Source organism: Panthera pardus, unplaced genomic scaffold (assembly GCF_024362965.1).
Source record: "Panthera pardus isolate Hobbes unplaced genomic scaffold, ASM2436296v1 HiC_scaffold_8, whole genome shotgun sequence".
NCBI lineage: Eukaryota > Metazoa > Chordata > Mammalia > Carnivora > Felidae > Panthera > Panthera pardus.
In genome coordinates, this window is record NW_026527013.1 from 146,529,176 (window position 1) to 146,556,671 (window position 27,496).

General features: G+C 45.6%; 1 protein-coding gene and 1 long non-coding RNA gene across 4 annotated transcripts in view; one reads left to right on the top strand and one right to left on the bottom strand.

Moving 5' to 3' along the window:
* Nucleotides 1-27,496, top strand: part of MKLN1 (muskelin 1) — a 365,725-nt gene that overhangs the window by 161,936 nt on the left and 176,293 nt on the right. Inside the window, exon 1 of one of the 3 annotated variants that reach the window (XM_019452770.2) lies at nt 22,056-22,196. The exons of the other annotated variants lie outside the window; for them this stretch is intronic. Within the exon in view, the coding sequence (XP_019308315.1) occupies nt 22,099-22,196 (98 nt within the window). The 5' untranslated portion in view covers nt 22,056-22,098. Of the gene's footprint in view, nt 1-22,055; nt 22,197-27,496 lie in introns of those variants that run through there. 3 annotated transcript variants of the gene reach the window in all.
* Nucleotides 17,390-22,660, bottom strand: LOC109269010 (uncharacterized). Its single transcript, XR_002080892.2, has 3 exons — nt 22,189-22,660; nt 21,804-21,925; nt 17,390-20,468 (listed from the first exon to the last, which is right to left on the bottom strand). It is a non-coding gene; the product is annotated as an uncharacterized LOC109269010 (long non-coding RNA).

A 27,496-nucleotide genomic window follows, 5' to 3' on the forward strand; every position in this document is an offset into this window, starting at 1 on the left:
AAAATAGATAAATGTAAAAAAAAAATTTTAAAAAGGAGAGGAAAAAGACCTAGTATGGGGGATTTAAAAAAGCATTTCTGTTTGCTTTTAGGATGAATGTGGGGTCTCTAGAGCATGGCGTTTACACTGGCATCACCTGTTATCAATTCTCCCTGAAACACAACTTTAAGTACCAAATACTTTTCATTGTAGACCTGGTGGACAAGGTGGGAAAGTTAAAATGGGAATCTTACGACTAAGTGGAGGTCCAAACTAGCTGCCATTGCTGCATCTGGTTTCCTGATGCTTACTTCTCAAGACAAATTCCAAAGGGAGAAGGAGAGCTTAGCTGTCAGGTACCAACAGCTTCCTGTAAGCATAAGGGGGAAAAGTTCTCAACCTTGGCTGCACGTAGAAATCTTTTGAGAAACTAAGCACCTGGCTGGCAGAACCAGCCCCAGCCAGCATCTTTGGTAAATAAAGCCACATCCATAATTTTAAGGGAAAGAAAAAAAGAGAAACCTTTTGAGAAACTTAATGTATCAATGCCTAGGTCCCACCCCTGATATGTAACTGTTTGGGGATGTGGTGTGGGAAGTTTTAAAAGCTCCCCATGTGATTCCAACATGCAGCCAAGAATGAGAGCCACTGCTCAGTGGCATCTCTCTGAAAATGCTCACCAGAGAATCCCATTATAATGCTGGTTATTTTTTGGGCTCTTAGAGCAGTGACCTGAACATGAAATTGCATAAAATTAGGCCAAAGGCCAGAGGTTCTTGACCTTTGTGCTCTACCTTTCGTAAGTGGCATTGCTGGAAGTTGGTTGTAGAGGTGGAGGGACAGGAGATGATTTTGAGCTTATTGGGAAATATACAGGAAGAAAATAAATGAAAATTATCAATGTAAGGTCTCTATAAAAATTTGCATTTGAGAAATGATTTGGTCCTGTTCCAACAGTATGAAGGCATCTGGTGTCTCTCTGAAGACAAACTTCAGTTGACCTCCTCCGACTGATCTGAGATGTTGGGGAACCAGGAGAACTGGTTTGCTTCTTTTGTGTACTGTGCAGCTCAGCTGAGTCCCTTGTCCCACGACATCCCTGTTCCCTTACTCTCTGACCTGCTCTGCATGCTGGATCTGGTTCTCTTTTCTAGTGCAGAACCACCTAGAACTCACTGTCACTATGCTCTTCTATTTTGGTCATTTTGTAGTTCTCTGTTTCAGCTAACACTGAAACTTATTTAACCCGATCATCAACTGTGCTGATGTCCTAACGCAGAAAACATAAAGAAGTCGTCCCCAGTCAGCCTGATCCTTTCATGTCAGGTGACATAGTACATATTTCCATTTAAAGTGGCTTTCTAGGGGTGCCTGGGTGACTCAGTCGGTTAAATGTCTGACTTCTGCTCAGGTCGTGATCTCACAGTTCATGAGTTCAAGCTTCGCATCAGGTTCTGTGCTATCAGCGCAGAGCCTGCTTGGGATCCTCTGTTTCCCTCCCAACCCCCCACTCACTCTCTCTCTCTCTCTCTCTCTCTCTCTCTCAAAAATAAATAAACAAAAATAATAAAGTGTCTTTCTGGATCCAAAGTTTCTTAACTCAGAAAGGGATTCTCATATGATGACTTTCATGTGAAAGGGGAAGAAGAGGTTGCCTTACAGACTCACAGGGGCTAACACCTGTAGGTCTAGTCTAGATGAGTCTACTATATTCTAGATAGAGCTTTAATTAGGAAAGATATTTGGCCTGTGTCCTTATGGAGATAATGCTACTGCTAACCACCACTATGGCCACTATTGTCACTTTGTATTTTATATTTATATGCTAATCCTTTCTGGCTACTTTGTATATTTAACCCATTTCATATTGGGACTAGTTGACTGTGACCTCCTTAATAAGCTAGGTATATTCCCAGCACCTGGCACATAGTAGGGGACCAGTAAGTATTTACTGGATAAATGGATGCAAGTTGAAGCAGTCCAGGTGATGAAGACCAGGACAAGGAGGTCATGAGCAGGGGGGAAATGAGAGGAGTTACATTTTCTCTTTCGCAAAAACCATGTTGAGCTCCTGACGGTAACAATGGGACAGAAGCACTGACAGATCATGACTTAAGAATTCCCTTAACCTCAAACACTTCTTTTGCTTAAAAATTTTTTTAATTTATTTTAATTTTAATGTTTTTTATTTTAGAGAGAGCGTGAGTGGAAGAGAGGGGTACAGGGAGGAGAGAGAGAGAGAGAGAGAGAGAGAGAGAGAGAGAGAGAATCTTAAGCAGGCTCCACACTCAGTGTGGAGTCCGAGGTGGGACTCAATTCCACGACCCTAGGATCATGACCTGAGGCGAAATCAAGAGCCCAACATTCAACCGACTGAGCCACCTAGGTGCCCCTTAACCTCAAACATTTCTACCCAGAGGAGTAGGATAATTTTTTCTGAGCCTGTTTCACTTTTCCCAAAAGGACTTCTGGTTCCAAATACACCAGGAATCAGTGTTAATTGCTTTCTGAAATATTATTTTGTCAGCCTCATTTAGATGTGGTAATTTGCAAAGCAACCCCCAGCAGTTGACAGTTCATCCATAGCTGCGTGGTGTTCAGACATTTCCTGGGATTCCTGCCCACCTCCTGGCAGTGTTCGCCGAACCAGGATATGTGCTCACCTGGGATTACTTGGCTCCTGTAGCACTTGTTGTGTCTGGGATTTTTAACATTCTGAAAGGGCGAAGGCCCAAGCTTACTGAATCCAGAAAATAAAAGTACAGTAACTCATAATTTAAGAATTAGCAGGCACTTTACATCACTGCATCCATGCTAAGCTGATTGCTAGGAAACTGCAGCTCTGACAGGTTCGGTGACAAGGTCAGCTGGCTGGTAGCTGGGAGGCTGGGTTGAGATTCTATATTCTCTGTGTGGCACCAAACTGTGAGCTGGGGTTCTGCATTTACACCTGTGTGGATGTAGGTGTTTAAGTTCCTACAGCTGACCCTTGAATAACGTGGCTTTGACCTGCATGGGTCCACTGATAAGTGGATTTCTTTTTTTGATTAGTACAGTACTGTAAAGGTATCTTCTCTTCCTTGTGATTTTAATAATGTTTTCTTCTTTTTCTAGCTTACTTTATTGTAAGAATACAGCATATAATATGCATAGCAGATAAAATATGTGTTAATTCACTGTTCATGTTATGGGTAAGGCTTCCAGTCAACAGTAGGATATTTGTAGTTAAGTTCTTAGGGAGTCAAAAGTTATACATGGATTTTGGACTGCAAGAGAGTGGGGAGGGAGGTTGGTGCCCCTAACCCTGTTCAAGGGTCAACTGTATTTGTTTCTTTTTGAAGCTCTTTTCTCTGGCCAGAGACTTCCTGGTCCTCCTTCACACATGCTTCAAGGTCACAGTTCAGACCAAAGTGTTTACAAAAAAACTAGGCGTTTATGAGATGACGAATCGTTGCCAGTTCCTGCATTCCCTGTGCCTCAGCTCCAACCAAGCCGAGCAAACCAAGGGAGGGATAAAGTGGTCTCTAATACCAGGAATTTCTAGGCTTGGATGCCAAGAGGCAAAAGGACGAATCCTGTCTGCTATCTCCAGCAGACTGAGGCTGTGGTGGCTGCTGCTGCCATCTCCTGGGAGCAGACAGACCTGAGCTTCACACCTGAAACTAGTCTCCGTGTTCACCTGTGACCTGGGAGGACAGAGGTCCCACCGGGGCTGGCAGAAGTTCCTTGTCCTAAAAAATAAAGGTGGTATCTCCTTACTTGCAAAGAGCTTACTTACAAATTTGCTTTCATCTTCCCCTTTTTGCAATGTTGTGCTCAAAGAAAGGATTCCAAACAACAAGAGCAAAATTGAAATGAGTTAATATGGGAACCATGAGAGAACAGAAATAAGACTGAGACAGAACCATTAGTCGTGGGAATACATCACATATTCCTCTTGGCCTTCTGAATCCTGAATGCATACATTGAGAATTGGATAATAGGGCACATATGAGTTTGCCAAATCTTGACCTCCAAAAATCTGAGTTTACTTGCAGGATTGCTGTGAGGATTAATTGAGATAATGCATGCATATTCCTGGTATGCAAGAAATGCTCAATGGGAATTATTTTGGGGTAAATTCTAATCCCTATGATCATTTTCTTCATTTACTAGTCAAAAATGGATGGGCAGCCCCCATGCTTCTAATTCTTTCCAGTCTTCTGATCTATAGATGATCCCTAAGCAAACTCCTTTGATTTAAAAAAAAAAAAAATGTAATCATAAACTACATTATGGGCTGAATGAATGTATTCTCTTCAGATTTGTATGTTGAAGCCCTAATCTCCAATGTGTTGGTCTTAGAAAGTGGGGGCCTTTGAAAGGTGTGATTAGATTTCAATGAAGTCATGAAGGTGGAGCCTCTTGATGGGATTAGGGCCTTTATAAGGGGATGAGACCAGGGGTGCCTGGGTGGCTCAATTGGTTAAGCGATTGATGAGATCAAGCCCCACTAAGTGGGCTCTCCCACTCTCTGCCCCTTCCTCCCAAAATAAATAAATAAACATTAAGCAAACAAACAAAAAAAGGGTGGGGGATGAGACCTTTACTCTTCTCTCTCAGCAATACAGCAATAAGGCCGCCATCTGCAAACTAGGAATAGGGTGGTAGACACCGCATCTACCGGTGCCTTGATTTTGGACTTCCCAGCCTGCGTGTGTGAGAAATAAATGTTTGTTGTATGAAAATTAATAAAGGAAAACCTCACTAAAGAAGACAGAGGGCAGACATACCGCTCAATGTCAGTTATAGGAAGAATTGTCCATTATAGACTCCCAACATAAGTGTCTATTACAGGCCCCAACAGAAGAATCATCACCAGGAAAGAATCATCAATTACAGGCCCTAACAGAGAAAAGATGTATATTGTATCTTCTACAAGACATTGACTGCCTCTGCAACCAGCTAATGAGAAGTCATCACCCTGAACTCTTGCTTTTCTCCAATGGCCTTTCATTCAAAACAATCCTTCCGGACCTCCTCTTTCTTTCTTCTTCCTAAAATAACATTCCTCTCCTTTGTTTGTTGAACTTATGTATGGTTTTGCAGTAGCTTGCACATCCTGAATTGCAATCTCTGCTATTTGCTATTTCTAAACTTTTTTTTTTTAAGTTTATTTTTTGAGAGGGAGAGAGAGACAGACAGACAGGGTGAGAATGGGGCAGGGGCGGAAAGAGACACACACGCACAGTATCTGAAGCAGGCTCCAGGCTCCCAGCTGTTAGCCTAGAGCCCGACGCGGGGCTCTAACTCATAAACTGTGAGACAATGCATGACCTGAGCCGAAGTCAGACACTTAACTGACTGAGCCACCCAGGCACCCATCTGCTATTTCTGAGTAAACCCATTTTTTGCTGGCAAAATAACTTTTATTGTTAAGGTTAGTTTAAGCCACCCAGTCTATTATATTTTTGTTACAGTAGCACAGGCTAACTGTGGGTGTACTGTTGTAACAAACACCTAAAAGTGTGGAAGCAGCTTTGGCAGTGGATAATGGGTAGGGGCTGGAGTCGGGGGGGGGGGGGGGGGTGGTGCATGATGGAAAAACTCAATATTGTTGTGAAGAGACTACTAAAGGTGATTTTGCCGAGGGCTCAGAAAGAAGAGAGCTGGAGAGAATGCCTTTTTTTTTTTTTTTTTTTTTTAGATAGTACATGAATAGAATGTTGCTAGAAATATGGACAGTAAAGGCCATTCCAGTTTCAGGCAGAAATGAGGAACAGGTTATTGGAAACGGGAGGAAAGGTGATCTTTGTTATAAAGTAGCAAAGAATTTGGCTGATTTGTAATCTTGTTCTTGTACCCTGTGAAATCTCAAGCTGAGATTTCTAAGCAAAGTGTTGAAGAAGTGGCTTGGTTCCTCCTGATGGCTTATTGGTAAAATAAGAGAGATATGAACTGATGATATTATTTATGCAAAAAGGAACCAGAATTTAAAGCTTTGGAAAATCCTAAGACTGTCCACATTACAAAAAATGAGAAAGCATATTTAAAGAAACTAAAGGTACGGTTTACTGACCATTTGATAAAGAGATTAGCGTGGATATGAACCGTAGAACTAATCAGCCACCCCAGCAGGGATACTCCATTGAACTGAAGGGGATGGAGATGGATGGAATGAAGAAAGGCTGTTGGACGTCTTGCATTTTATAGGACTAGGACCACAGAGCTGTTAGGTTGGAACAAAAGCTATTCTTCAAGACAGGGAAAGAATGATCCTGAAAACAATTCGAGATCATTAGGGGTACCATCAGGGTTTCAAAAGAGAGGCTATCATCTGTTACAACAGGCCAGATGGCTTCCACCCACAGCTCTGGGGCGGGGCTACCCAGAGCCCCGGGGGGTGTGACCACCACCGGGTAGAGCTGGAGAGCGTTTCTCAGGCAAGACAGTAAAACAGTGGCCATCCCCAACTGGACCCCATTTTGGGGGTCCAAAAGGTGGTGCTAAAGGCAGCATGGGGCCAAAGGGGATTATTCTCAGGCTTTAAGCTCTCATTCAGTTTCCCTTGCTTTCATGGGACTTACCACCCCTTCCTTCTTTCCAATTTCTTTCTTTTGTAATGCAAATGTCTGTCTCTAGTCTGTCCTACCATCCTATTGTGGAAGCACTTAACTTGGTTTCACAGGTTCCTAGCTGGAGAGGAATTCTGCCTCAGGATGAGTCTCATCCATATTGGATTTAGATGATATTGTTATGCCCAGAATTCGTGATCCCCAAAGACCAGGGAGCCGAGTCCGATGCAAAAGCAAAGAGCCTTTATTCGAGCTAGCAGGAGCTCAATCCCCTACCTGCACCGATGCAGCGGTGAGATGCCGGAGAGAGAGCGAGTTTTAAAAGCACAAAGGTTTTATAGAGATCTAGGGGCAGTTGGAGGGGTGATGGTTGTGGCCTTAGCCGATTGGCTGGGGAAGGGTCAGAGTCCCGTTGTGCAGGTTGCCGGGCGTGGTTTGAACGGGAAGTTTAAACGGGTGAGCAGGAAGTTACTCAAGGGGAGGAGGCGTGGTGTGAGGTTTGAGCGGGAATTTCTTTCTGTGGTTTTCCTGGAAAGGGGGCCATGTCAGGGACATAGTCACTCAAGATGGAGGACACAGAACAAAATGGAGTCGGCCAGTCTAGGTTCACTCTTTCATTCCCCCCTTGTCATGTAGCTTGCAGACCCGATCATGGGACCGGCTGCATTTCTATTTTGTCCTCTTCTGTTATTAGGCCTTGTACTGAGCACGGAGGACCATTAGTTGGATGGCCCCCATGCGGTCCCTGACAAACTAGACCAGCCTGTTGATGATACAGGGTCTGAGGGTTACTAGTAGGAGCAGGATGGCGAGGGGTCCAAAAAGGGCCGAGATGAGGGTAGTTAACCAGGGAGACCAGTTGAACAAAGACTCGTACCAGGACTGAGATTGTTCTCTAACCTTTCGTTTTTGTAACCCTTCCCTTATGAGGGCCATAGATTCTTTTACGACCCCCGAGTGATCAACATAGAAGCAACATTCTTCCCCTAGGGCTGCACATAGTCCTCCTTGCTGCATGAATAAGTCTAATCCCCTTCAGTTTTGGAGTACTACTTCTGATAAGGAAGTAACGGATTCTTATAAATGAGAAATTGATTTCTCAATTCTTTCTATGTCTAAGTCAATGGCTGCCCTTAGGGTTCTGTAGTTTTTGTCCTGGATGACGAGTGAGGATATTCCGGTCCCTGCCCCCACTAATCCCAGTCCCAAGAGCCCAGCCAGAGTTAGGGTTGTAATAGGCTCTCTCTTACTTCGGGGGTTAGTAGAGCCTAACCTGTTAAGTATTTTTTTCCCCGAATGGTACACTAGCTTGGGGATCAACTGCACGAGTATGCAGAAGCCTTCTTTCAAGGAGTTAAAGACTTGGGAGTGGACGCAGGGAGCGAGGCTACTGAAACAGGCCCACCATGCATTTTTGCGGGGGAAGTAGATACACTGTCTCCCTGGGGACTGTTAGGGTTTCATTACAGAGATGTGACTGCCCGGGGGGCACGTGGCCTATGCAAGTGCCCTGCCCTGTTACCGCCTGGAGGGTTAGTGTTGCAGTAGCCTGCTGCCATCTGCAGGAGCTAGAGTTGGAGGCTGTTGTATAATTGCCTTTAATGGCAATACCTTCGTAATATGGGGGCCGGACATCTAGACAGAGCCAACAGGACTTGGTCAGGTCGGGCCTAGAAGTGTTTAGTACCTGGTATGCTCCAACAACTGTGCTCCACAGGAGGTCTGCATCAGATAGTAAGTTGTGACCTGGGGCAGGAGATGCGGGTGACGCTCTGGTAGGGACAGGAGATATGGAGGGCTGTGTGGCCGGGGCCTGGGTGTTTCTGGGCATGGCCGCCCGGGCGGGGGCAGGTCAGGGAACTAGTACTTGGTTGGGTCCTACCCCCGTGGGGGACTGCTGGGCAAGGGGAGTCACTTGCATTCAGAGGGTAAATAATGTTCCCTTGTCCTTGGCTCCCAGCCTAACCCGGTCGTATATCCTGAGTCCTCAGGTTTTTCCACTCTCCCATCCTGTTGTTTTTTTACCTTGGCTTGTAAAGGATATAACTATGGGATTACCGCACCCCCAGGCATATGGTGGTCGGGGGCCACTGGGCCGCTTTACCACAATGAGATCTCTGGTGCGTGGTGGGGTCCACCAGATGTGCCCCATCGAGACACATGACAAGGAGGCGCAAAAGTAGTCAGCCGCGTCCCTGCATGTGCTAGAGCAAGAGTGGCCGGGGCAGACGTAGAAATAAAGGTTCTGCGCGTGGAATCCGGGGGCATATGGTGACAAGGGGAGCAGAGTCTGGAGGTCTATGTAAAGTTCTGGGAACCAAGTGTCCTTGGGGTGGCTCTGGGAAGTATGATTAAGTATCGTCCCTGAGCTGGTGTCTATGATCTGCTAGGTGATGTTTTGGGGGGTGTGGGGACTCTCGGCAGCATGAGCAGTGACAAGCAGAGCTAACAGTTACCAATATTAGGTGGGTCAAATGCGTTGTAGCTTGAGCTTGAGCGGGTTGTGTTGGTCCCGATTGACGGCCCGTTGCGTGACGAAGTCCTTCCGGATCGAGGAGGGGTCTGCTGGCCGAATGTGGGTGTGATGGACCTAGGTCGTGATGCCGTCTTTGAGAGCGGTGGGGGTTGTCAGCATCACGATGTAGGGTCCCTTCCAGCACGGCTCGAGGGTCTCTCGGCGGTGCCTCTTGATGTAGACCCAGTCTCCCGGCCTGTACTGATGAGGTGTCGGAGTAGGGCCAGCCTCGCAGATGGCACGGAGGCGCGGCCAAATGTCCTCGTGTGCCTTCTGGAGCCCTCTCAAGGAAAGAAAAAGTTCTTGATCTTTAAATTCAGCAAGAAGTTCAGCTCGAAGGTTGGGAACAATAGGGGGTGGCCTGCCAAACATGATCTCGTAGGGAGTAAAACCCAAGGTGTAAGGAGTGTTCCTAACCTGGTAAAGGGCATACAGTAGGAGAGTCACCCAGTCCCCGCCAGTCTCCATGGTTAATTTGGTAAGGGTCTCTTTTAGGGTTCTATTCATTCTTTCTACCTTTCCTGAGCTCTGGGGCCTATAAGCACAATGTAATTTCCAGTTTGCCCCCACAGCCTTGGCTACTGCCTGCGTTACCTGCGAGATAAAAGCTGGTCCACTGTCTGATCCTATCATGGCAGGAAAAACAAACCTGGGTAAGAGATCTTCTAGTAGCTTCTTAGCCACCGTCTGAGCCGTTTCATGCTTAGTTGGGTATGCCTCTACCCAGCCAGAGAAGGTGTCTGTAAATACTAAAAGATATTTATAACTATATTTTCCTGGTTTAACTTCAGTGAAGTCGACTTCCCATTGGGCTCCCGGTCTGGTGCCTCTGAGCCTGGTTCCTTTTTCATTTGATGTGGCTCTCGCGTTGGTGAGTTGGCAGGTCTTCCAGGCAGATACAGCTTGCTCTATTTTGGTGTCCTGTTGGTGAATCTTGATTCTGGCATGTTGGATAAGTCTTTTAATTTTCGGGCCCCCATGTGAGTAGACTAATGCATGTGCTCTAATACTGAGACTCCGAGCCGGTCTGGCAGCACAAGCTCCTTGTTAGGTGTATACCACCATCCCTTTATCTCCCGGGCCATGGGGAGTTTCTTGATCCTCTGTAACTCCTCCTGGGAGTATTTGGGCTGGTCTGGTAAAACTGGGTCTCCCGGGTCCGGTAGTTTTATGGTCATGGTGGGGACTGAAATAAGGGGACTTATTTGTAGGGGTAGTTGTGTGGTCATGGTGGGGACTGCCTTGGCTGCCTGGTCAGCCTTTCGATTACCTTTAGCTACTGGGTTATCAGTTTTCTGGTGCCCTTGGCAATGGATAATGGTCAGCTTGGCAGGAAGCCATAAGGCCGTAAGCAGGTCAAGTATCTCCTGCTTATTTTTTATAGTCCGTCGTTCTGCCGTCAGTAACGCCCTCTTCTGATAAATTGCCCTATGAATATGAGCTGTGGCAAACACATAACGGCTGTCTGTGTAGATGGTAAGCCATTTTCCAGCTCCCAGCATCAGCGCCTTGGTGAGGGCGATGAGCTCTGCTCGCTGGGCTGACGTTCTGGAGGATAGAGCCTCCACCCATACGGTGTCCGTTTCGGTGACCACCGCTGCACCCCCATACCTGTGTCTGTCCCGCACAAAGCTGCTGCCATCAATGAACCAAGTAGCCTTGGCATCGGGGAGGGGCCGGTCGGTCACATCCATCCGGAATCCATGTACTTGCTCTAGGATCCCCGCACAGTCATGTAGTGGAGCATCTAGGTCAGGGGTGGGCAGCAGGGTTGCAGGATTGAGGGCCGCACTGGGGTGGAACCACGTCCATGGAGGGTTGAGTAGGAGGCTCTGGTAATGAGTCATACGTGTGTTACTCATCCATCTTTCAGGAGGCTGTTTCAGGACCCCTTCAATGGCGTGTGGGGTCGTGATCCAGATCTCCTGTCCTAGGGTCAGTTTGTCTGCGTCCTTGACTAGGAGTGCTGTCGCCGCAATAATTCTTAGGCATGGCGGCCAGCCGGCAGCCATTGTGTCTAGCTTCTTGGATAGGTAAGCCACTGGGTGGTTCCAGGGGCCTAAGGCTTGAGTTAGAACCCCTTTTGCTATTCCCTTGTGTTCGTCTACAAAGAGGTGGAAGGGCTTTGTAATGTCTGGCAGGCCCAGGGCTGGGGCACTTATGAGGGCCTTTTTTTAACTGAGTAAAGGCAGTTTCTTCTTTTTCAGTCCATTCAAATGTTTTCCCCTCTTTGGTAGCTTCATATAGAGGCCTGGTGATCTCAGCAAAACCCGGAACCCAGAGGTGGCAGTAGCCAGCCGATCCTAGAAATTCCCTTACTTCCCTTTGGGAGGTGGGAGTAGGGATCTTCACGACAGTTTCTTTTCTGGCATCTGATAACCGCTGCTGTCTGCCCTCCAGGATGTATCCTACGTAACTTACCCTCTCCCTGCATATCTGAGCCTTTTTTGCAGATGCCCGGTACCCCAAGGCCCCCAGGGTAGCCAGCAGGTCCTGGGTCCCTTGCTCACAGTCCTTGGCCGTGTCTGCAGCAATCAGGATGTCATTTACGTACTGTAGGAGGGTGAGGCCAGGGTGCTCCTTTCTGTACTCACCCAGGTCCTCGTGTAGTGCCTCATTGAAGATGGTGGGCGAATTTTTGAACCCCTGAGGCAGCCGTGTCTAGGTGAGATGCCCGCTGTAGCCCTCCTCCAGATCATGCCACTTGAAGGAGAACAAGGGCTGGCTTTGGGGTGCCAGCGGCAGACTGAAGAAAGCGTCCTTTAAATCTAGTACAGTATACCAGACCCTGGAGGGTGCCAAGGAGCTCAAGAGAGTATATGGGTTGGGAACAGTTGGGTGTATGTCTGTGACCCTCTTACTTACTTCCCAGAGGTCTTGTAACGGTCGACAGTCATTTGTGTGAGGTTTTTTGACCGGCAGTAGGAGGGTGTTCCAGGCAGACTGGCAAGGAACTAGTACCCCTAGGCTTCATAGTCTCCGGATGTGTGGCTGGATCCCCCTTCTGGGCCTCCTGAGACATGGGGTATTGTTTGATCCTTACCGGACCTTCTCCTGGCTTGAGCTCTACCAGGACCGGGGTCCTGTGAGCAGCTAGTCCCATTCCCCCTGTCTCTGCCCAAACCGATGGGAATTCTTGTAGCTATCTGTCTATATTATCCTCTCTCGGGAGTGCCTCCTGGTGGAGGCGGTATTCATCCTCTAGTTTCATGGTCAGGACCTGGATGGGGTGGCCCTTGCCATTGGTGACCTGAGGCCCCCCTTGTCTGAAAGTTATCTTAGCTCCAATCTTGGTCAGTAAGTCCCATCCTAACAGTGGGTAGGGGCATTCCGGTATTACCATAAAGGAGTGGGATACCCGTCCCGTCCCCACATCTACCATTCTTCAGGTAGTCCATGAATACTGGCTCATACCAGTTGCCCCTTGTACCCAGGACTTCTTGCTGGCTAGCTTTCCTAGTGGGGTGTGGAGGACCGAATGTTGCGCTCTGGTGTCAACAAGGAAGTCAACAGGGGTCCCCTCCACTTTAAGAGTTACCCTGGGCTCGGGAAGAGGATCCGAACCCCGACTTCCCTAATCACTCAGTTTATCTAGCTCTAAGACTTTTACTCGATCAGTCTTGCTTCCCTTCCCGCCGGCCTTTTTCGGACAAACTCGGGCCCAATGCCCTATCTCCTTGCAGTATGCGCACTGATCTTTCTGCAGCCTCTGCTTCCCCCCCCCCCCCCCCCCCCCCCCGCCACCTTGGTGGTTCCTTTACCTCCTCTTGAGTCATCTGCCAGCTGCCAGAGACGGCGGTCTCATTCCTCGGGGGAGTCAGCAGTGGTAGCTAGTAGTATTCTGGCCAGGTCTCGAGTCTGCTTACTGCTGGCAGCCGCCATGGTGCGAGCCTGCTTATCCTCAGGAGGCTCCCGGTTATTATATACCTTTTCGGCTACTACCAGTAAGTCCTGCAGACTTTTTTTCTCCTAGTTTATCTATTTTCTGTAATTTTCTCCTAATGTCTATGGCCGATTGGTTTACAAAGGCCATGATAACAGCTGCCTTGCTTTTTGGAGCCTCTGGATCCATGGGGGTATAGGTACGGAATGCCTCCATGATCCATTCTAAAAAGGCAGCTGGAGACTCATCTTTTTCCTGTTGCACATTTCCTACCTTGGCCAAACTGGTTGGCTTCCTAGCAGCCATTCGGAGACCCCCCATTAGAGTCTGGCGGTAGACCTGGAGCCTCTCCTTACCTTCTGCCGTGTTGAAATCCCACTTGGGCCGAGTTAAGGGGAAGGAGGCATCTATCTGAGCCTGGTTGGTGGTGGGATTCCCGTCTGCGCCCGGAACTAGTTTTTGGGCTTCATTGAGGATTTTTTCTCTTTCCTCAGTCGTGAACAGGACCTGCAAAAGCTGCTGGCAATCGTCCCGCGTGAGCTGATGGGTAAAAAGAACAGAGTCTAATAAATCAACAAGCCCTGCCGGTTTCTCAGATAACTTAGGATTCTGAGCTTTCCAATTGTAGGGGTCACTAGTGGCGAAAGGCCAATAGTGATGGGGCTGATTCCCCTCCGCGTCTGGGAGTCCGGTGGCTCGCAGGGGCAGAATAGTGGAGTCGGTGGAGGAGGCGGATTGCTGCCTCTGAGCCCTTTGTCTGGTAAAGGGCGGGCTTCCCACTGGAGCGTTTCCACCTCCCGCTCTTGGAACAGCGTCTGCCTTCTGCCTCCCCCGGAGGGGGAGGATGGTGTTCTTCCAGCATCCTAGGGGGGTTATGTGGGGGAGGAAAAATTAATTCTTCAGTCCCCCCTTGTAGGACAGGGTAGAGGGGTGCTGAAGGCTGGGTAAGACTTTTCTTGTTCTCCTTCTTCTCTGTCCCCTGCAAAACAAGAATGGGTTTTGGCTCCGGAGGGCGTGGGGCTAGGAAGGGCTTAAGCCAAGAGGGTGGGTCTTCTACAAGGTCCTGCCAAGTGATAATGTAAGGGAGCTGATCAGGATGGCCTGTCTTAGGCCGAGAGATGATACCCCTGACTTGGTGGATGGTAGGGAGGTCGAAGTTTCCCTCTGGCGGCCATCCAACATTGAAAGCTGGCCACTCGCTAGAACAAAAAACCTGCCACCAACCCTTTCGGACTTCCACACTGAGGTTGTTAGCTCTTCCCCTGACATCCTTAAAGTGATCAATTGTAATACTTAGAGGAGTAGTCTGAGTCTGTCCCATAATGTCCGTCCAGTAAGTCCACAGAACAAAACAGAGAAACACAGAAACAGACAAACAGAGGGCCCATAGAAACAGTCTTCCAACTCCATGGAAGCAAAACTGAAAGCTAGACGATGGCCTCACACCGACCGGCGGGAGCGACCTGCCTCTTCTCAGACCTTTGAGGGGAATCCACGTCCCTCCAGAAGGGGGGATCGGAACGTCTTCTGAAACTCCCAGCCCGTGGTCCTCCAGTGTATCCACTTAGACCATGCCGGGCACTACCAGAATTTCAGAAATGAGCTCACATGGAAGAGACAGGGAATGAACAGACACTAACTGTGGCCAGTCAGGCTCTCCGGGTCAGGGGTCCCTCGGGGGTCTTGGGGATCCCGGACGAGCCCCCAAATGTTATGCCCAGAATTCGTGATCCCCAAAGACCACCAGGGAGCTGAGTCCGATGCAAAAGCAAAGAGCCTTTATTCGAGCTAGCTCGAGCTCAATCCCCTACCTGCACTGACGCAGCGGTGAGATGCCGGAGAGTGAGTTTCAAAAGCACAAAGGTTTTATAGGGATCTAGGGGCAGTTGGTGGGGTGATGGTCGTGGTCTTAGCCAATTGGATGGGGAAGGGTCAGAGTCCCGTTGCGCAGGTTGCCGGGCGTGGTTTGAACGGAAAATCTGAACAGGTGAGTGGGAAGTTACTCAAGGGGAGGAGGCGTGGTGTGAGGTTTGAGCAGGAATTTCTTCCTGCGGTTTTCCTGGACAGGGGGCCATCTCGGGGACACAGTCACTCAAGATGGAGGACACAGAACAAAATGGAGTCGGCTGGTCTAGGTCCGCTCTTTCAATATTCAGATAAGACTTTGGACTTTAGACTTTATGCTGGAATGAGCTATAAGAACTTTGGGGCTGTTGGGATGAAATGAATGTATTTAGCAAGTGAGAGGGACACACATTTTGGGGGACCAGGGGTGGATGCAAGAAGGTGGATGTGTGCAGATCAGGAGGAGGGCTCTCATTAGATACTGAATCTACTAGCACCTTGATCTTGGACTTCCTCGACTCCAGAACTGTGAAAAATAAGTGTTTGTCATCTAAGCCATGAAGTTTATGGCATTTTTGTTATAGCAGACTTAATTGCCTAAGACAACTGGTGAGAAGAAATTTAGGAGGAACTAAGAGATGCAGTTCAGGAAATATTTCTTGAGTATCTGCTATGTGCCAGTTATGGAGGGTTTGAAGAAGAATAATGCAGGTGTAGTCCTCAAAAGTTCCCACTAAATACATGAGGAAAAAAGTGGACTGAGAATCAGGTACTTGGGTTCTGGATTCATATCTGTGAAAGGCCAATTGTGTGGATGACCTTAGACATGACATTGAACATAATTGGGTATTCGTTTCTTCATCTGTTGCATAATATTGTAAAAGGAAATTCTCCCATTTACAGCAGAGCTTGCCTAGGAGATAGCACACTGAATACTGTATTGTGCTCCTACTCTCCTAAATAGCTAAAGCTGTGAAAGAAACCATGAACTTTGCATGACCCACGTCAGCTAAAGCAAGATCCTTACAAGACCTATCTGAAGGTTTATTTTTTTCTGACCGCTGAAGTATGGGGCTTGTTTTAACCAATCATGTACAGAACTGTTGACTTATTCCAGCCTGTTGAGAGGGGTTATTTTAATCTTCAGTGAGCATAACAATCATGAAACCCGTTCCTTACAATTAAAAACACCTCTTTTCCCCCTTAGTCTAGTGTGTTCCTTTGCCTGGAAATAAATAAATCAGCCAAAGTGGTTTTGCTTTTTAACTCTGGTAGTCTTTTTTGACAACATCTTATATCTGAATAGTACTTTACCATTTACTAAGTCTCTTCCCACTTGAGAAGAATGGGATGTGATCAAACAGGACTGGCTTTTGAACCAAAGAGATTCTGGCTGTCACTGGCTAGCTACACCTCCTTGAATAAGTTATTATATCACTGAAGGTCCCAGCTGGAAACAGATGGCATTCTGAAATTGGGCAATTTAAGAGACTTAATAAAGAGACTATTTATAAAAGTGTGAGAACATACCAGGAAACCACAGGAAGCAAGGAGCAGGGGTGGTTACTGGAACCCAGAACCAGAGAGAGTGGTGTGGAGAGACTATCTGGGAGGAGGAGGTCATGTGACCTTTGGTCCAAAGGGCCAGTCGGCCCAGAGTGACCTTACAGACAGAGGAAGGAATACCCTTACCTCACTCTCTTCTGTCCCACACGTGTGAAGAAGCAAATCAAAGACAACAATTATTTAACCTTTCTAAGTCTCATTATTCTCATTTGTGAAAGGGGAATAATATTTGTATCTCAGAGTTTCTATGAATTAAATGAGAACTTACATTATTTCATAGTAGACAAACTATGCACTCTATAATCATTCTCTTCCTTCATTTGATCTTCAAATCCCCTTGTGAAGTAGACAGGATAGGTTTGATTAAATTTACTTTTAGAGGTAGAAAATGAGACTCAGAAGTTATGTGAATTTCCCAAGGTCTCATAGCTAGAAAAGTAGCAGACCGACGAACAAAACTAAGATTTTTAACACATTCTCTAGGTTTCCTTCCACGGATTATTCTTGTGCCCCTACTCCCCTACTGCAGAAGGTTGCCACAGATGGTTTCTTCTCTCTGGAGCTGCTATACCTGGAGCTCCAGTAACTCTGCTGCTCAGAGAAAAATTTGACTCAGGAATTAGTGCCTGAGCCAAAAGAAGCAACCACTAGATCGGTTAGATAAAAAGGTGGCCAGGGTCACCTGGGTGGCTCAGTTGGTTAAGTGTCCGGCTCTTTTTTTTTTTTTTTTTTTAATGTTTACTTATTTTAGAGAGAGAGAGAGAGAGAGACAGGATACAAGTGAGGGAGGGGCAGAGTGAGAGAGAGTCACAGAATCTGAAGCAGGCTCCAGGCTCTGAGCTATCAGTACAGAGCCTGATGCAGTGCTCGAACTCAGGAACCACAAGATCGTGACCTGAGCTGAAGTCGGACACTCAGCTGACTGTGCACCCAGGTGCCCTAAGTGTCCAACTCTTGATTTCGGCTCAGGTCATGATCTCACAGTTTGTGAGTTGGGCTCTGCGCTGACAATGTGGAGCCTGCTTGGGATTCTCTCTCTCCCTCTCTCTGCCCCTCCCTCACTCATTATTATAAAAAAAATAATAATAAAAGAAAGCCAAATGCCTCTAAAGTGACTAGGTATAAGACTTTGACCAAAATAGATTCTTCATATTGCATACTTGGCAATCTGCCTTGGATATCTATCAGATATATCCTGTATAGTTCATTAATGTCAGAATTCTTTTTTTTGTTTGTTTGTACCTCTTAATCCTCTTCATCCATTTCATCCATCCCTTAACCAACCACCCCTCTGGCAATCACCAGTTTGTTCTCTGTATTTTAAGAGTGTTGTTGTTGTTGTTGTTGTTGTTGTTGATTTGTTCATTTGTTTTTTAGATTCCTCATGTAAGTGAAATCATATGGTGTTTGTCTTTCTCTGACTTTATTTCACTTAGCATAATACCCTCTAGGTCCACCCATGTTGTTGCAAATGGCAAGATTTAATTCTTTTATATATGTATATACCACATCTTCTTAACTCCTCATTTATCAATGGACACTTGAATTGCTTCAATTTCTTGGATGTTGAAAATAATGCTGCAATAAACATAGGGATACATCTTTTTTTTTTTTTTAAAGCTTATTCATTTATTTTGAGAGAGAGAGAGAGAGAGAAAGAGAGAGAGAGAGAGCAGGGGAGGGGCAGAGAGAGAGGGAGAGAGAGAATCCCAAGCAGGCTCCACAGTGTCAGGCATAGACTCTGACATGGGGATCTATACCATGAACCATGAGATCATGACCTGAGTCGAAATCAAGTTGAATGCTTAACCGAGGCCATCCAGGTGCCCCTCTTTTCATTTTTTTTTTAAAGTAAGCTCTATACCCAATATGGGGCTTTAACTCACAACCCCAAGATCAAGAGTCACATGCTCTACTGACTGAGCCAGCCAGGCACCCAATCTTCTCAAATTAGTGTTTTCATTTTTCTTGGGTATATACCCAGTAGTGGAATTACTGGATCATATGGTATTTCTATTTTTAATTTTCTGAGGAACCTCCATACCGTTTCCCACAGTGGTTGCACCCATTTACATTCCCACCAACAGTGCAAGAGGGTTCCCTTTTTTCCACATCCTTGCCAACACCTGTTATTTCTTATCTTTTTGATACAAGACAGGCCTTTGTGTGCCTGGCACTTTCTTACTATAGCTTAACTATTAGCTTAACTATTACCTTCTTAGAGAAGTTTCCTTTACTATCCAATCTAACTATTACTCCAGTGTAGTCTTTTCTTAGCACTCAAAACACACAGACTAAAATTATCTAGTTGACTTATTTATTACATGTTACCATATCAGAATGTAAGCTCCACGAAAGCGGGGCCCTTGTCTGGCTTGTTTATCCCTATCTCTCTTGCACCTAGACAAAACCTGGCACATCACAGCCTCTTGATAAATTTTCTTTTTTTCAGGAAAAGATAGTGAATAGTGACAAACCAAATACAATCAGTTACTTTCTCTGGTAAGTATTTACTACGAGAAGCATACTGAGAAGGCATCAGAAGAGTAAAAGATGATTGCTTTTAAGGGATGACGAGATGACAGGTCACTGGAGCTGCTGATCTCTGAATAATAATGATCCATTATCCAGTTCCCCATAAAGTGAGAATATGTCCCAATCTTTGAAGTGTGGGGGCACTAGAGGGACGAAGCAGCAGTTGAAGTTTCCAGGCCTTCCCCATGTATCCTTTTGATGAACTCCATCACCTAAGGCAACGCCCCAAACGCAGAGGAGGGTATAAAGATAGATCTCCAAGAGATCTGAGCTACTAGCAGACTCCTGCAGATTTTGAAATTTCTTTAGTCTTCTATTTTATCTTAACATTTACATACATCTTGGGTTCAGTATCATAATATATCCATATTTATGTTAACATATGAATACTTTAAATTATTCCACCGCTTGTAAAGTCTTTGCTGCAAGGAAGCCAAGCTATCCTGGGTCTTTACATTCTCCATGGCAATAGCACCTCAGGGATACATGTTTGCTGTCTGAGAAGTTCCCACATTCTCTTTCCTTTGCAGCCCAAGTTCTCCTTTAGCATAATTTAGTTGTTTATCAATAAATATTTACTGAGCATCTACTATGTACTAGAACCAACAGGCCTGGGGATGTAACTCTGAACAAGATATGCACAATTCCTACCTGCATGAGAGTTATTGTTTAGGGAGAAAGAACAGGAAAAAAAAAAAAAAAGAGTAAATTAAAATGTATTGTGGTAGCTGCTAAGATAAGGAAGGAAAATCAGGGTGCCAACAGAAATATAGAAACTGGCACCTAACCTCAAAATTGGTGATGAGGAGTGGTGCCTACATGGCTCAGTTGGTTAAGCATTCTGACTCTTGGTTTCAGCTCAGGTCATGATCTCACAGTTAGTGAGTTCGAGCCCCATGTTGGGCTCTGTGCTGATAGATCAGAGCCTGCTTGGGATTCCTTGTCTCTCCCCCTCTCTTTGCCCCTCCCCCGCTCACTCTCTCTCTCTCAAAATAAAGAAATAAACTTAAAAAAAAACCACAACTGGTGACAAGGAATGATTTTCCAGAATGAAATAATCTGAAAAATGAACAAGAGTTAGCCAGGTAAAGAATAGTGGAGTGCTCCTGGCTTGGCTTAGGCTGAGCTCTGGAGGCCTGAGAGAGCACAGAACTCAAACGAGCCAATTCCGTGTGTTAGTTTAGTGTGGCAGGAGAAAAGCTTGCAAAGGATAAAGAAGAGAGAGGGCTGGAGACGTAATCAAGGCAGGACATGAGAGGCCTCTGCTAAAGGATTTCCATATTACTTAAATGGAATAGAAAGTCACTGAAAGTCATCTCAGGAAGAACTGGCTTATATCTATTTTTTATTATTAAAAAAAAATTTTTTTTTTACTGTTTGTTTATTCTTGAGAGAGAGTGGGGAAGGGGCAGAGAGAGAAGGAGACACAGAATCCCAAGCAGGCTCCAGGCTCCCAACCGTCAGCGCAGAGCCCGATGTGGGGCTTAAACCCATGAACTGTGCGATCATGACCTGAGCTGAAGTCAAGAGGCTGAACCGACTGAGCCCCTCGATTTTTTAAAAGCATCATCCAGAAACCGCAGTTCTGTATCTGGGAAAGAACAAAGGCCCTACTTACATTAGGGTAAGAGGTGTAATTGGCAAACCCAGCACCCCGAACTAACAGAACCGAGACACCATCTGAATCTTCTCCCCTCACAAGCCTCTCTTTTCCCAAAGTTCACACTAAGCCTCTTCGGGACTAACCTTCTCGGGCCTCTGCCCCTGACTCTGGACTCGCAGCTCGAGTCACTGGGGTCACGGCATTATTCCCTCAGGGAACAAATACTTTTCCAACCTGCCGCCACACCCAAGGCGCGCCTGTGATTTTTAGACGTTAACCAATTGTGGCCTTCTTTTGGGCATTCTTGACCTGATGTGCTAGCGAAGGCCACTATCAAGTTTTGCCCGATGGAAAGAGGGAGCCAGGGAAAGATGTGAGGAGGTTTGGGGCAGCTTAGTGATTAGTAAGGGGGAAGAGAATACAATTATTGAGGTTTTCAACTCCCTGGGTCATTCGCTGAGAAACTCTTTGCCTGGGTTTTTCCGTGGGTCAGGCGGAGACGAAGCTACGGTCAAGGCTCTCAGGGGTAGGGCTTTTAGGGCTTTTCTAGGGAGTGCCGAGCACTTGGGTAACCGCAGGGGCTAAGCCAGGGACTAAGCCTGCATAACCCTCGACAAACCGGTACCTGCTGGGAGCATTATCCACAGCTGCCAGATATTTGCAGCGAATGTTCCTTTTTTTTTTTTTTTTTTTTTTTGATAAGAAGCTGGCACGCCGCCCGTGTGGCATCGAGAGCACAAGGACTGCATATTCCCTCTCGGCTCTTTTTCTTACAACGCCGCCCGTCTCTCGCTCTTTCTGAACTTTGGGGCTAAGTTTCTGGCAGGGCTACCCGCGGGCGGACTTAACGACTGGGAACGAACCAAACCAAACCAAAACGATGGCACACGGCTTCCCTACTCCTTAAGGTTTTTTTTTTTTTTTTTTTTCCCCGGTCGGGGGGTGAATGTCATTACCGAGCAAGCCGAGCGCCCGGGCTGGGGTGAAAGGCCTCGCCACGAATGTTTACAAGCACGGGCATCGCCACCGGCACACGGCACAGGCAGAGAGGACGCGCGAGCATTTCCTTTTCCTGTCTCCATGTGACTCGGGAACGCGGGGCAAGACATTTAAAACCAGGACCAGGGCAGAGGGAGAGGGTGTTAGCTCTTCCGCGCCAGCTCCCTTTAGTGCCGCTGCCTTGTAGGATTTGTAAACGGGAGAGGGCAGCGGCTTCCAAAGTCGCTACGGCGTCCCTTCTCCAAGTGCGTCCTCTCAGTTTCCCTTCCCGGCTCCTAAACCAAAATTTCTTTCTTTTCGTAACATTCTTGGCTTTTTCCTTACCTCGGCTTGTAAGAAAAGTCCTTTGCGCCACTCCCCTCCGAGCTCCACAGGAAAGCCCTCAGGTGCTCACAGTCCAGTCTCAGTTTTGGTCAGTCATTAAGGAGTCTTAGCAGGTGGAAACTCTAGGAGAGAACCGAGGACACGCGCGCGCCTCAGCCCTCTACGCGGTGGGCAACATCCCAGCCCCGGAGCGTGGACGGCCTGGCGCGCCGCGGCCCCTTTAAGAGCAGGCCACGCCCCTCCCCTCCTCCCGGCGCGGCCGGCGGTCGGTGGCGGCCGCTACGGTGCTGACAAGATGGCGGCTGGCGGGGCTGTCGCTGCGGCGCCCGAGTGCCGGCTTCTGCCCTACGCGCTACACAAGTGGAGCTCCTTCTCCTCTACTTACCTTCCCGAGTAAGTGCCGAGCCTTGGGCTCGTGTTGCCCTGCTCTTCGGCATAAGCCCGGCGGGGCCAGGGGGGCAGTGGAGGGCAGCCGAGCCGAGAGGCCCAGGCGGGGCCTGCTGAGGGGGACGCTTGGCCTCCCGAGTCTCAGTCCAGCCGCGGAGAGCTTTGCCCTCCCCACCCCCCTGTCTCAGGGAGGGGTTGGGTCGGGAGAGCGGGGTCCGGGGGGGAAGGGGCGACGTGTACCCCGCGCGGATCCGGAGCGCGTAGGACAACGGGGAACCCGGTGATGTTTTGCCCGGGATTTGGGGGTTGAGGGAGGCTTGGGGGGCGGCTGGCTCAGGGAATTGGGGCAGGAACCGGAGCTTTCGGGGTCCCGACGGGTAGCAAACGGGTGAAGGAGTCTGTGGTCGTCGGAGCTGGCCGGAGACGGGGGACGGCTCAGCCGATTGCTGCCGGGACAAAGTGTAAAGCTGAGAAGAGGAGTGATTGTTCCTGGGGCCGCGGGGGGTGGGGTGGGGGGGGTCATTAAAAGTGGTTAGCTCCAGAAGAGTGGTAAAAGTCACGGAAGGCTGAAAAGTTGTGGGATCCGTGTGAATCCTTGCAAGTGGGGAGGGTTTGTAGGATTTGCCGAGGGTTGTCCTTTCTGGCTGGTGTTTTCTGAAAAAGGTAGGGAGTGGGCTGGGACATTACGGAAGAGTTCCATTATGTTATGGCTCGGAACATGGATTTGTACAAACACAGACCCAACTTCCCAGCCCAGAAACTCAAATATAGACCTAAAAGTCTGCACTTTTAATCAGTGTGACTTCCAGCACTGGCTTGGTCTGGGTCGCCGATTCGGGGTTAAAAAGAGTTCCATTGCATTACTACTTGTGTATTGTTTGGTAGCAAATTCCTTCTGAAATGCCGAAAGTACTTTCATACGGTATTTACCTATCTTTAGCTTATCTTCGAGAGAAGGACATGTAAGTCCAAAATTTTACATGCAGATGGAGAAACTGGCTTAGTAAAGTTTGAAGATCTGTGTGCAGACGGGGAAGAAAAGTACTAGCTGTCCCCTGGAACATCATTTCACGAGTCCAAGAATGCTTTTCTGGACAAAACAAGTCACAAATAATTTATCGTTGATGTTACTGAACAAAAAAGTAGATCTGTGAAGCATACCCAGAGTTTTTTTTTTCCATCTGTATTTTAAACATTCTTAACATTTTCTCAACGTTGATTTCAGTCAAGAATCCGCAAATGGATCTGTGACTTAGAAGAATGTAACGCTCTTAACTCCCACTCACCAGGTCAAGGGTTGGCAGTCAGGCCTTCAGTAGGGTTTGCTTCAGTGAAGGGTGCCAAGTGACTTGTGGTCAGATCTGGCCCGTGTGGCCTATTGATGGCTACTGCATGGCCGTGTCCCTGATTGATGTTGGACTCCCAGCTTTTCATCTGAGAACGAGCCAGGTAAACAGCCCTCAGCTGGAGTTGAAATGTGGCCCTTGGTGCTTCACTTCTGATTTTTTGAGGCTAACAAATTCTTGAATCTGAAGAAAATTAGCATTTTTCTCTGCCCCAGCTTAGGAACTCAGGCAGTAAGGAATTGGGGGTGGCATCGTTTGATTTAATAACTTCAGAGAAGTTTTTTAAAAACAGAAATGTTCCTGGTCTTGAATTAGGCTGCTTCCAGGATTTTACTCCTTAAGTTTGTGATATAGGGGCAGGGCTTGCATATCACAAGTCCCTTCAGAGTTCTGAATAAAAAAGGAAGAGTACAGTTCACGCAGGAAATGGTTTAGGGGGATGGCAACTTTACTCTGACTTACGCCTCATTATCCTGGCCCAAGATTTGAACTGGATAGAATACTAGTTGTGGTTAGAAGGCAGCTGTTTGAAATTGTGGAGAAATCTATTGTTATAATTCTCTCAAATATGTTCATATATTAGTACTTAATGCGTAATTTTCAGACGCTTTCATTTACAATGTCTTATTTAATCCTTAACGATATTCTGCTGTTTTATGCAGAACAGTTTTTATTTTAAAGCACTAAACTATTAAAATAGAGTAATTGGAGCTTTTTTCTTTGAAAGAATATGACTATTATGGAGCTTGAGTTTGAGAATTTTGTGTCTGCTGAATTGGTGTGGGCCATGCCTAAAGTGTCAAACTCTTTTGGTACTGAGCAATTAGCAAGTAAGCATGGTATAGCTTTGTATAATATGAAGTGTAAGAAAGAGAATTGACCTTCTTTACCTTTGGCCTAAAATTCTCTTTAACAGCAGTTGCTGTATCCTTATTGGCAGTGATGTTAGGTATCTCCTAAAAACGTCTAATTTTAAGTAAAGCCATTTGTTGTAGACAGTAGACAAACAATATTTGGGTGGCAAACATTTACTGATTACAAGTTGTAGACCTAGACATTTGGAGGGGAGAATAATAAAACAATAATAACAATGGGAAACACTGAAACTGTGTGCCTTCCATAAGCTAGGCTCCCTTATGAACACTTTAAATGTATTAACTCATTTAATTCTCACACAGCTGTATGAAGAATTTACGTTTTCCAGATGAGGAACCAGACATGGAGAGGTTAAAATTTGCCTCGCTAGCTGAGGTCATGATTTGAACCTAGGCAGTCTCGATTCAGGTTCCATAGCCTTAATAGTGCTGTTCTGCTTGTGCCCAAAAGTAGAGACAGGAATTCAAAGATTGGAAAGAGTTCTTATATTAAAGGCACTTAAAGTTTTGTTGTGTAAAAACATGTGAAGTCATAAAAAAAAAAAAAAAAAAAAAGGAAAAGTTCAGATATCTGTTTTCTTCCTAAGGAATTAGAATTTTTTTTCCTTCTCCTAAAGGCAGAAAAAAAACACATTTTTTCCTTATAACCCTTTTAGATTTATTAAGACCTTAAAAATATTAAAGCAGATCTAGTTATACATGTACATTTTTATTTTGAAACTGACGAAGTGGCCTTTTGTTTTGCAAAGCTCTTAAATTTGCCATATTTTACATTTTTCTGAAATTTATATTTGGATATTAAGAGAAATACATTTTAATAATTTTTAGATTTACATGAGAGTTTATATTTAAGAATATTTTATAAATTGCTAATCTCTATACTCAAATGTTTCTTTTTAAAAATAATTGAATTTTTTTTTAAATTTATTTTGAGAGAGAGAGCAAGGAGGGGAGAGGCAGAGAGAGAGAGGGAGAGAGAGAATCCTGAGCAGGCTTCGTGCTGTCAGCACAGAGTATAACGCAGGGCTCAATTTCATGAACTGTGAGATCATGACCTGAGCTGAAAGCAAGAGTTGGACGCTTAACCGACTGAACCGCCCAGGCGCCCCATATACTCAACTGTTTCTTGACGTAGCTAACCAATAGTGATACCAATTGCACTTTATTGAGCACTTATTATATACAAGATGCTTTTTCTACATAGTTTTACTTAATCCTTAGAACAAACCAGCAAGATGAATTTTGTTATTTTTGCAGGTGAGGAAACTGAGGTCCATACAGGTTAGGTAACTTGCCATGTTGAACATAATAGTTTTCAAAAGGTTTAGCAAGTTCTCTGACTTAAAAGTTATTGCACGTGCTTCTAGTAACAACTACTTATTAAGTACCTTCTTTCTTTGGCACTATGCTTAGCACTTAGTGTGTCTTTTTTGATTTAGTCTTCACAAACACTTTACAGTAAATATTATTCTGTGTTACAGAATAGGGAAACTGAAGTTCAGACAGGTAAACTAACTTGCCCAAGTCCAAGAGTTGAAAGGATAGGAGATAGTATTCTGATCTTGGGCCTTCTGACTTCTGTTACCAAAGCTGCTTCAATATTTTGCAGGACTATAGTACATTCACAGTTGTGAATACAATTAAGTGCTGTGCTATAAGGTTAGAGAAAGAGAACAATAGTTAGCTATATTTTCTCTTGACCTTTAAGGCTTTAATGTATTAATATAAAAACTGGGAGGACCTTAAAAGTTTTTTTATACATTAGGTAATTTCATTGATATGGAATTATTCTGGTTTACATGTTATTGAAAGACTTGAATAGCTTAAGTAGTAAAATTTGATACATTTTAAGTGTGGTCACCTTTTTTTCCTATTAGTCTTCTTTATTAATATCAAATAATTAAAGATCATTGTGCATAATGAACTTGAGAGTTTGTTACAATCCCATAGTCTCCTGCAAACCCACAAATGTAAATCACTAGTTTGGAGGTATTCCACTTCCTGGAGACTGGAAACTGTCATGTTCTTCCTTTATCTCCTTTCTCTTTCCCTAAACCGAAATTAGACACTGGCCTGGCTTAGGAACTTTATTGGCCACTGGAAGTTCTGATATTTTCAGTCTGATAATCTTAGAACTTTGGAAAAATAAAGATAAGCCAGGATAGAAGAAAGGAACCTGAGGTGGATGAAGGACTAGAGACCGAAAGGATCCTGGAACTGGATTTTTGTGACTTTTAGAAAGTTAATGATTCTTCTCTGAGCATCATCAGTTTCCTTTTATGTAGAAATAGTTTTTATTTTGATCAAATTCTAAGGAGGTTTTATATTGTTATTTTTTTCCAGGTAGGTAGATGTGTCTATCATTTGCATTAACTTCTAGGTAAATATAGTAGGTTTTGAATAAATTATTTTGGAGCCTGATACAGGGACTTTGTGATATTTTACATGTAGATAAGATACGTTTCAGCTGTTTGTGGCGATCTGACTGCTGTATTTCAGTCGTTCAAAAATCATCCTTGGGGAGTGGCTGGCTGGTTCACTTGGTGGAGCGTGTGACTGTTGATCTCGGGGTTGTGAGTTCCAGCTTTGGGTGTAGAGATTACTTAACAATAAAATCTTAAATTATCTTTGGAAATATGAGAGATTTCTAGATTTTAATTTTAGAGATGTTGATGTTAATACCTAAGAGTGGCTCTTTGTATTTACTTTGGTTTTTGGTACCTCATGAATCTGTAGCATGAGTGTTTCATCAGTTCTGAAAAAAATTTTGATATTCTTCAAATATTGTTTCTGCCCCATTCTTTTTCTCCTTCCCTCTGTGACTCCAGTGTAATCTATATTCTACTTTTTGTCATGTTCTCTATGTCTCTAATGCTTTTCCTTGTCTTTTCTATCTTTGTTTGCGGGGGGGGGGGGGGGTCTCCTTATTCCATTCTGGATAGGTTTTCCTTGCCTGTGTTCCTGTTTACCAATTCTCTATTCAGCTTTGTCCAGTTTGCTTTTAACCCCATCTATATTTCTTGATTTCAGCTATAATATTTTTAGTGCTAGAATTTTTTTTTTAAATGTTTATTTTTGAGAGAGA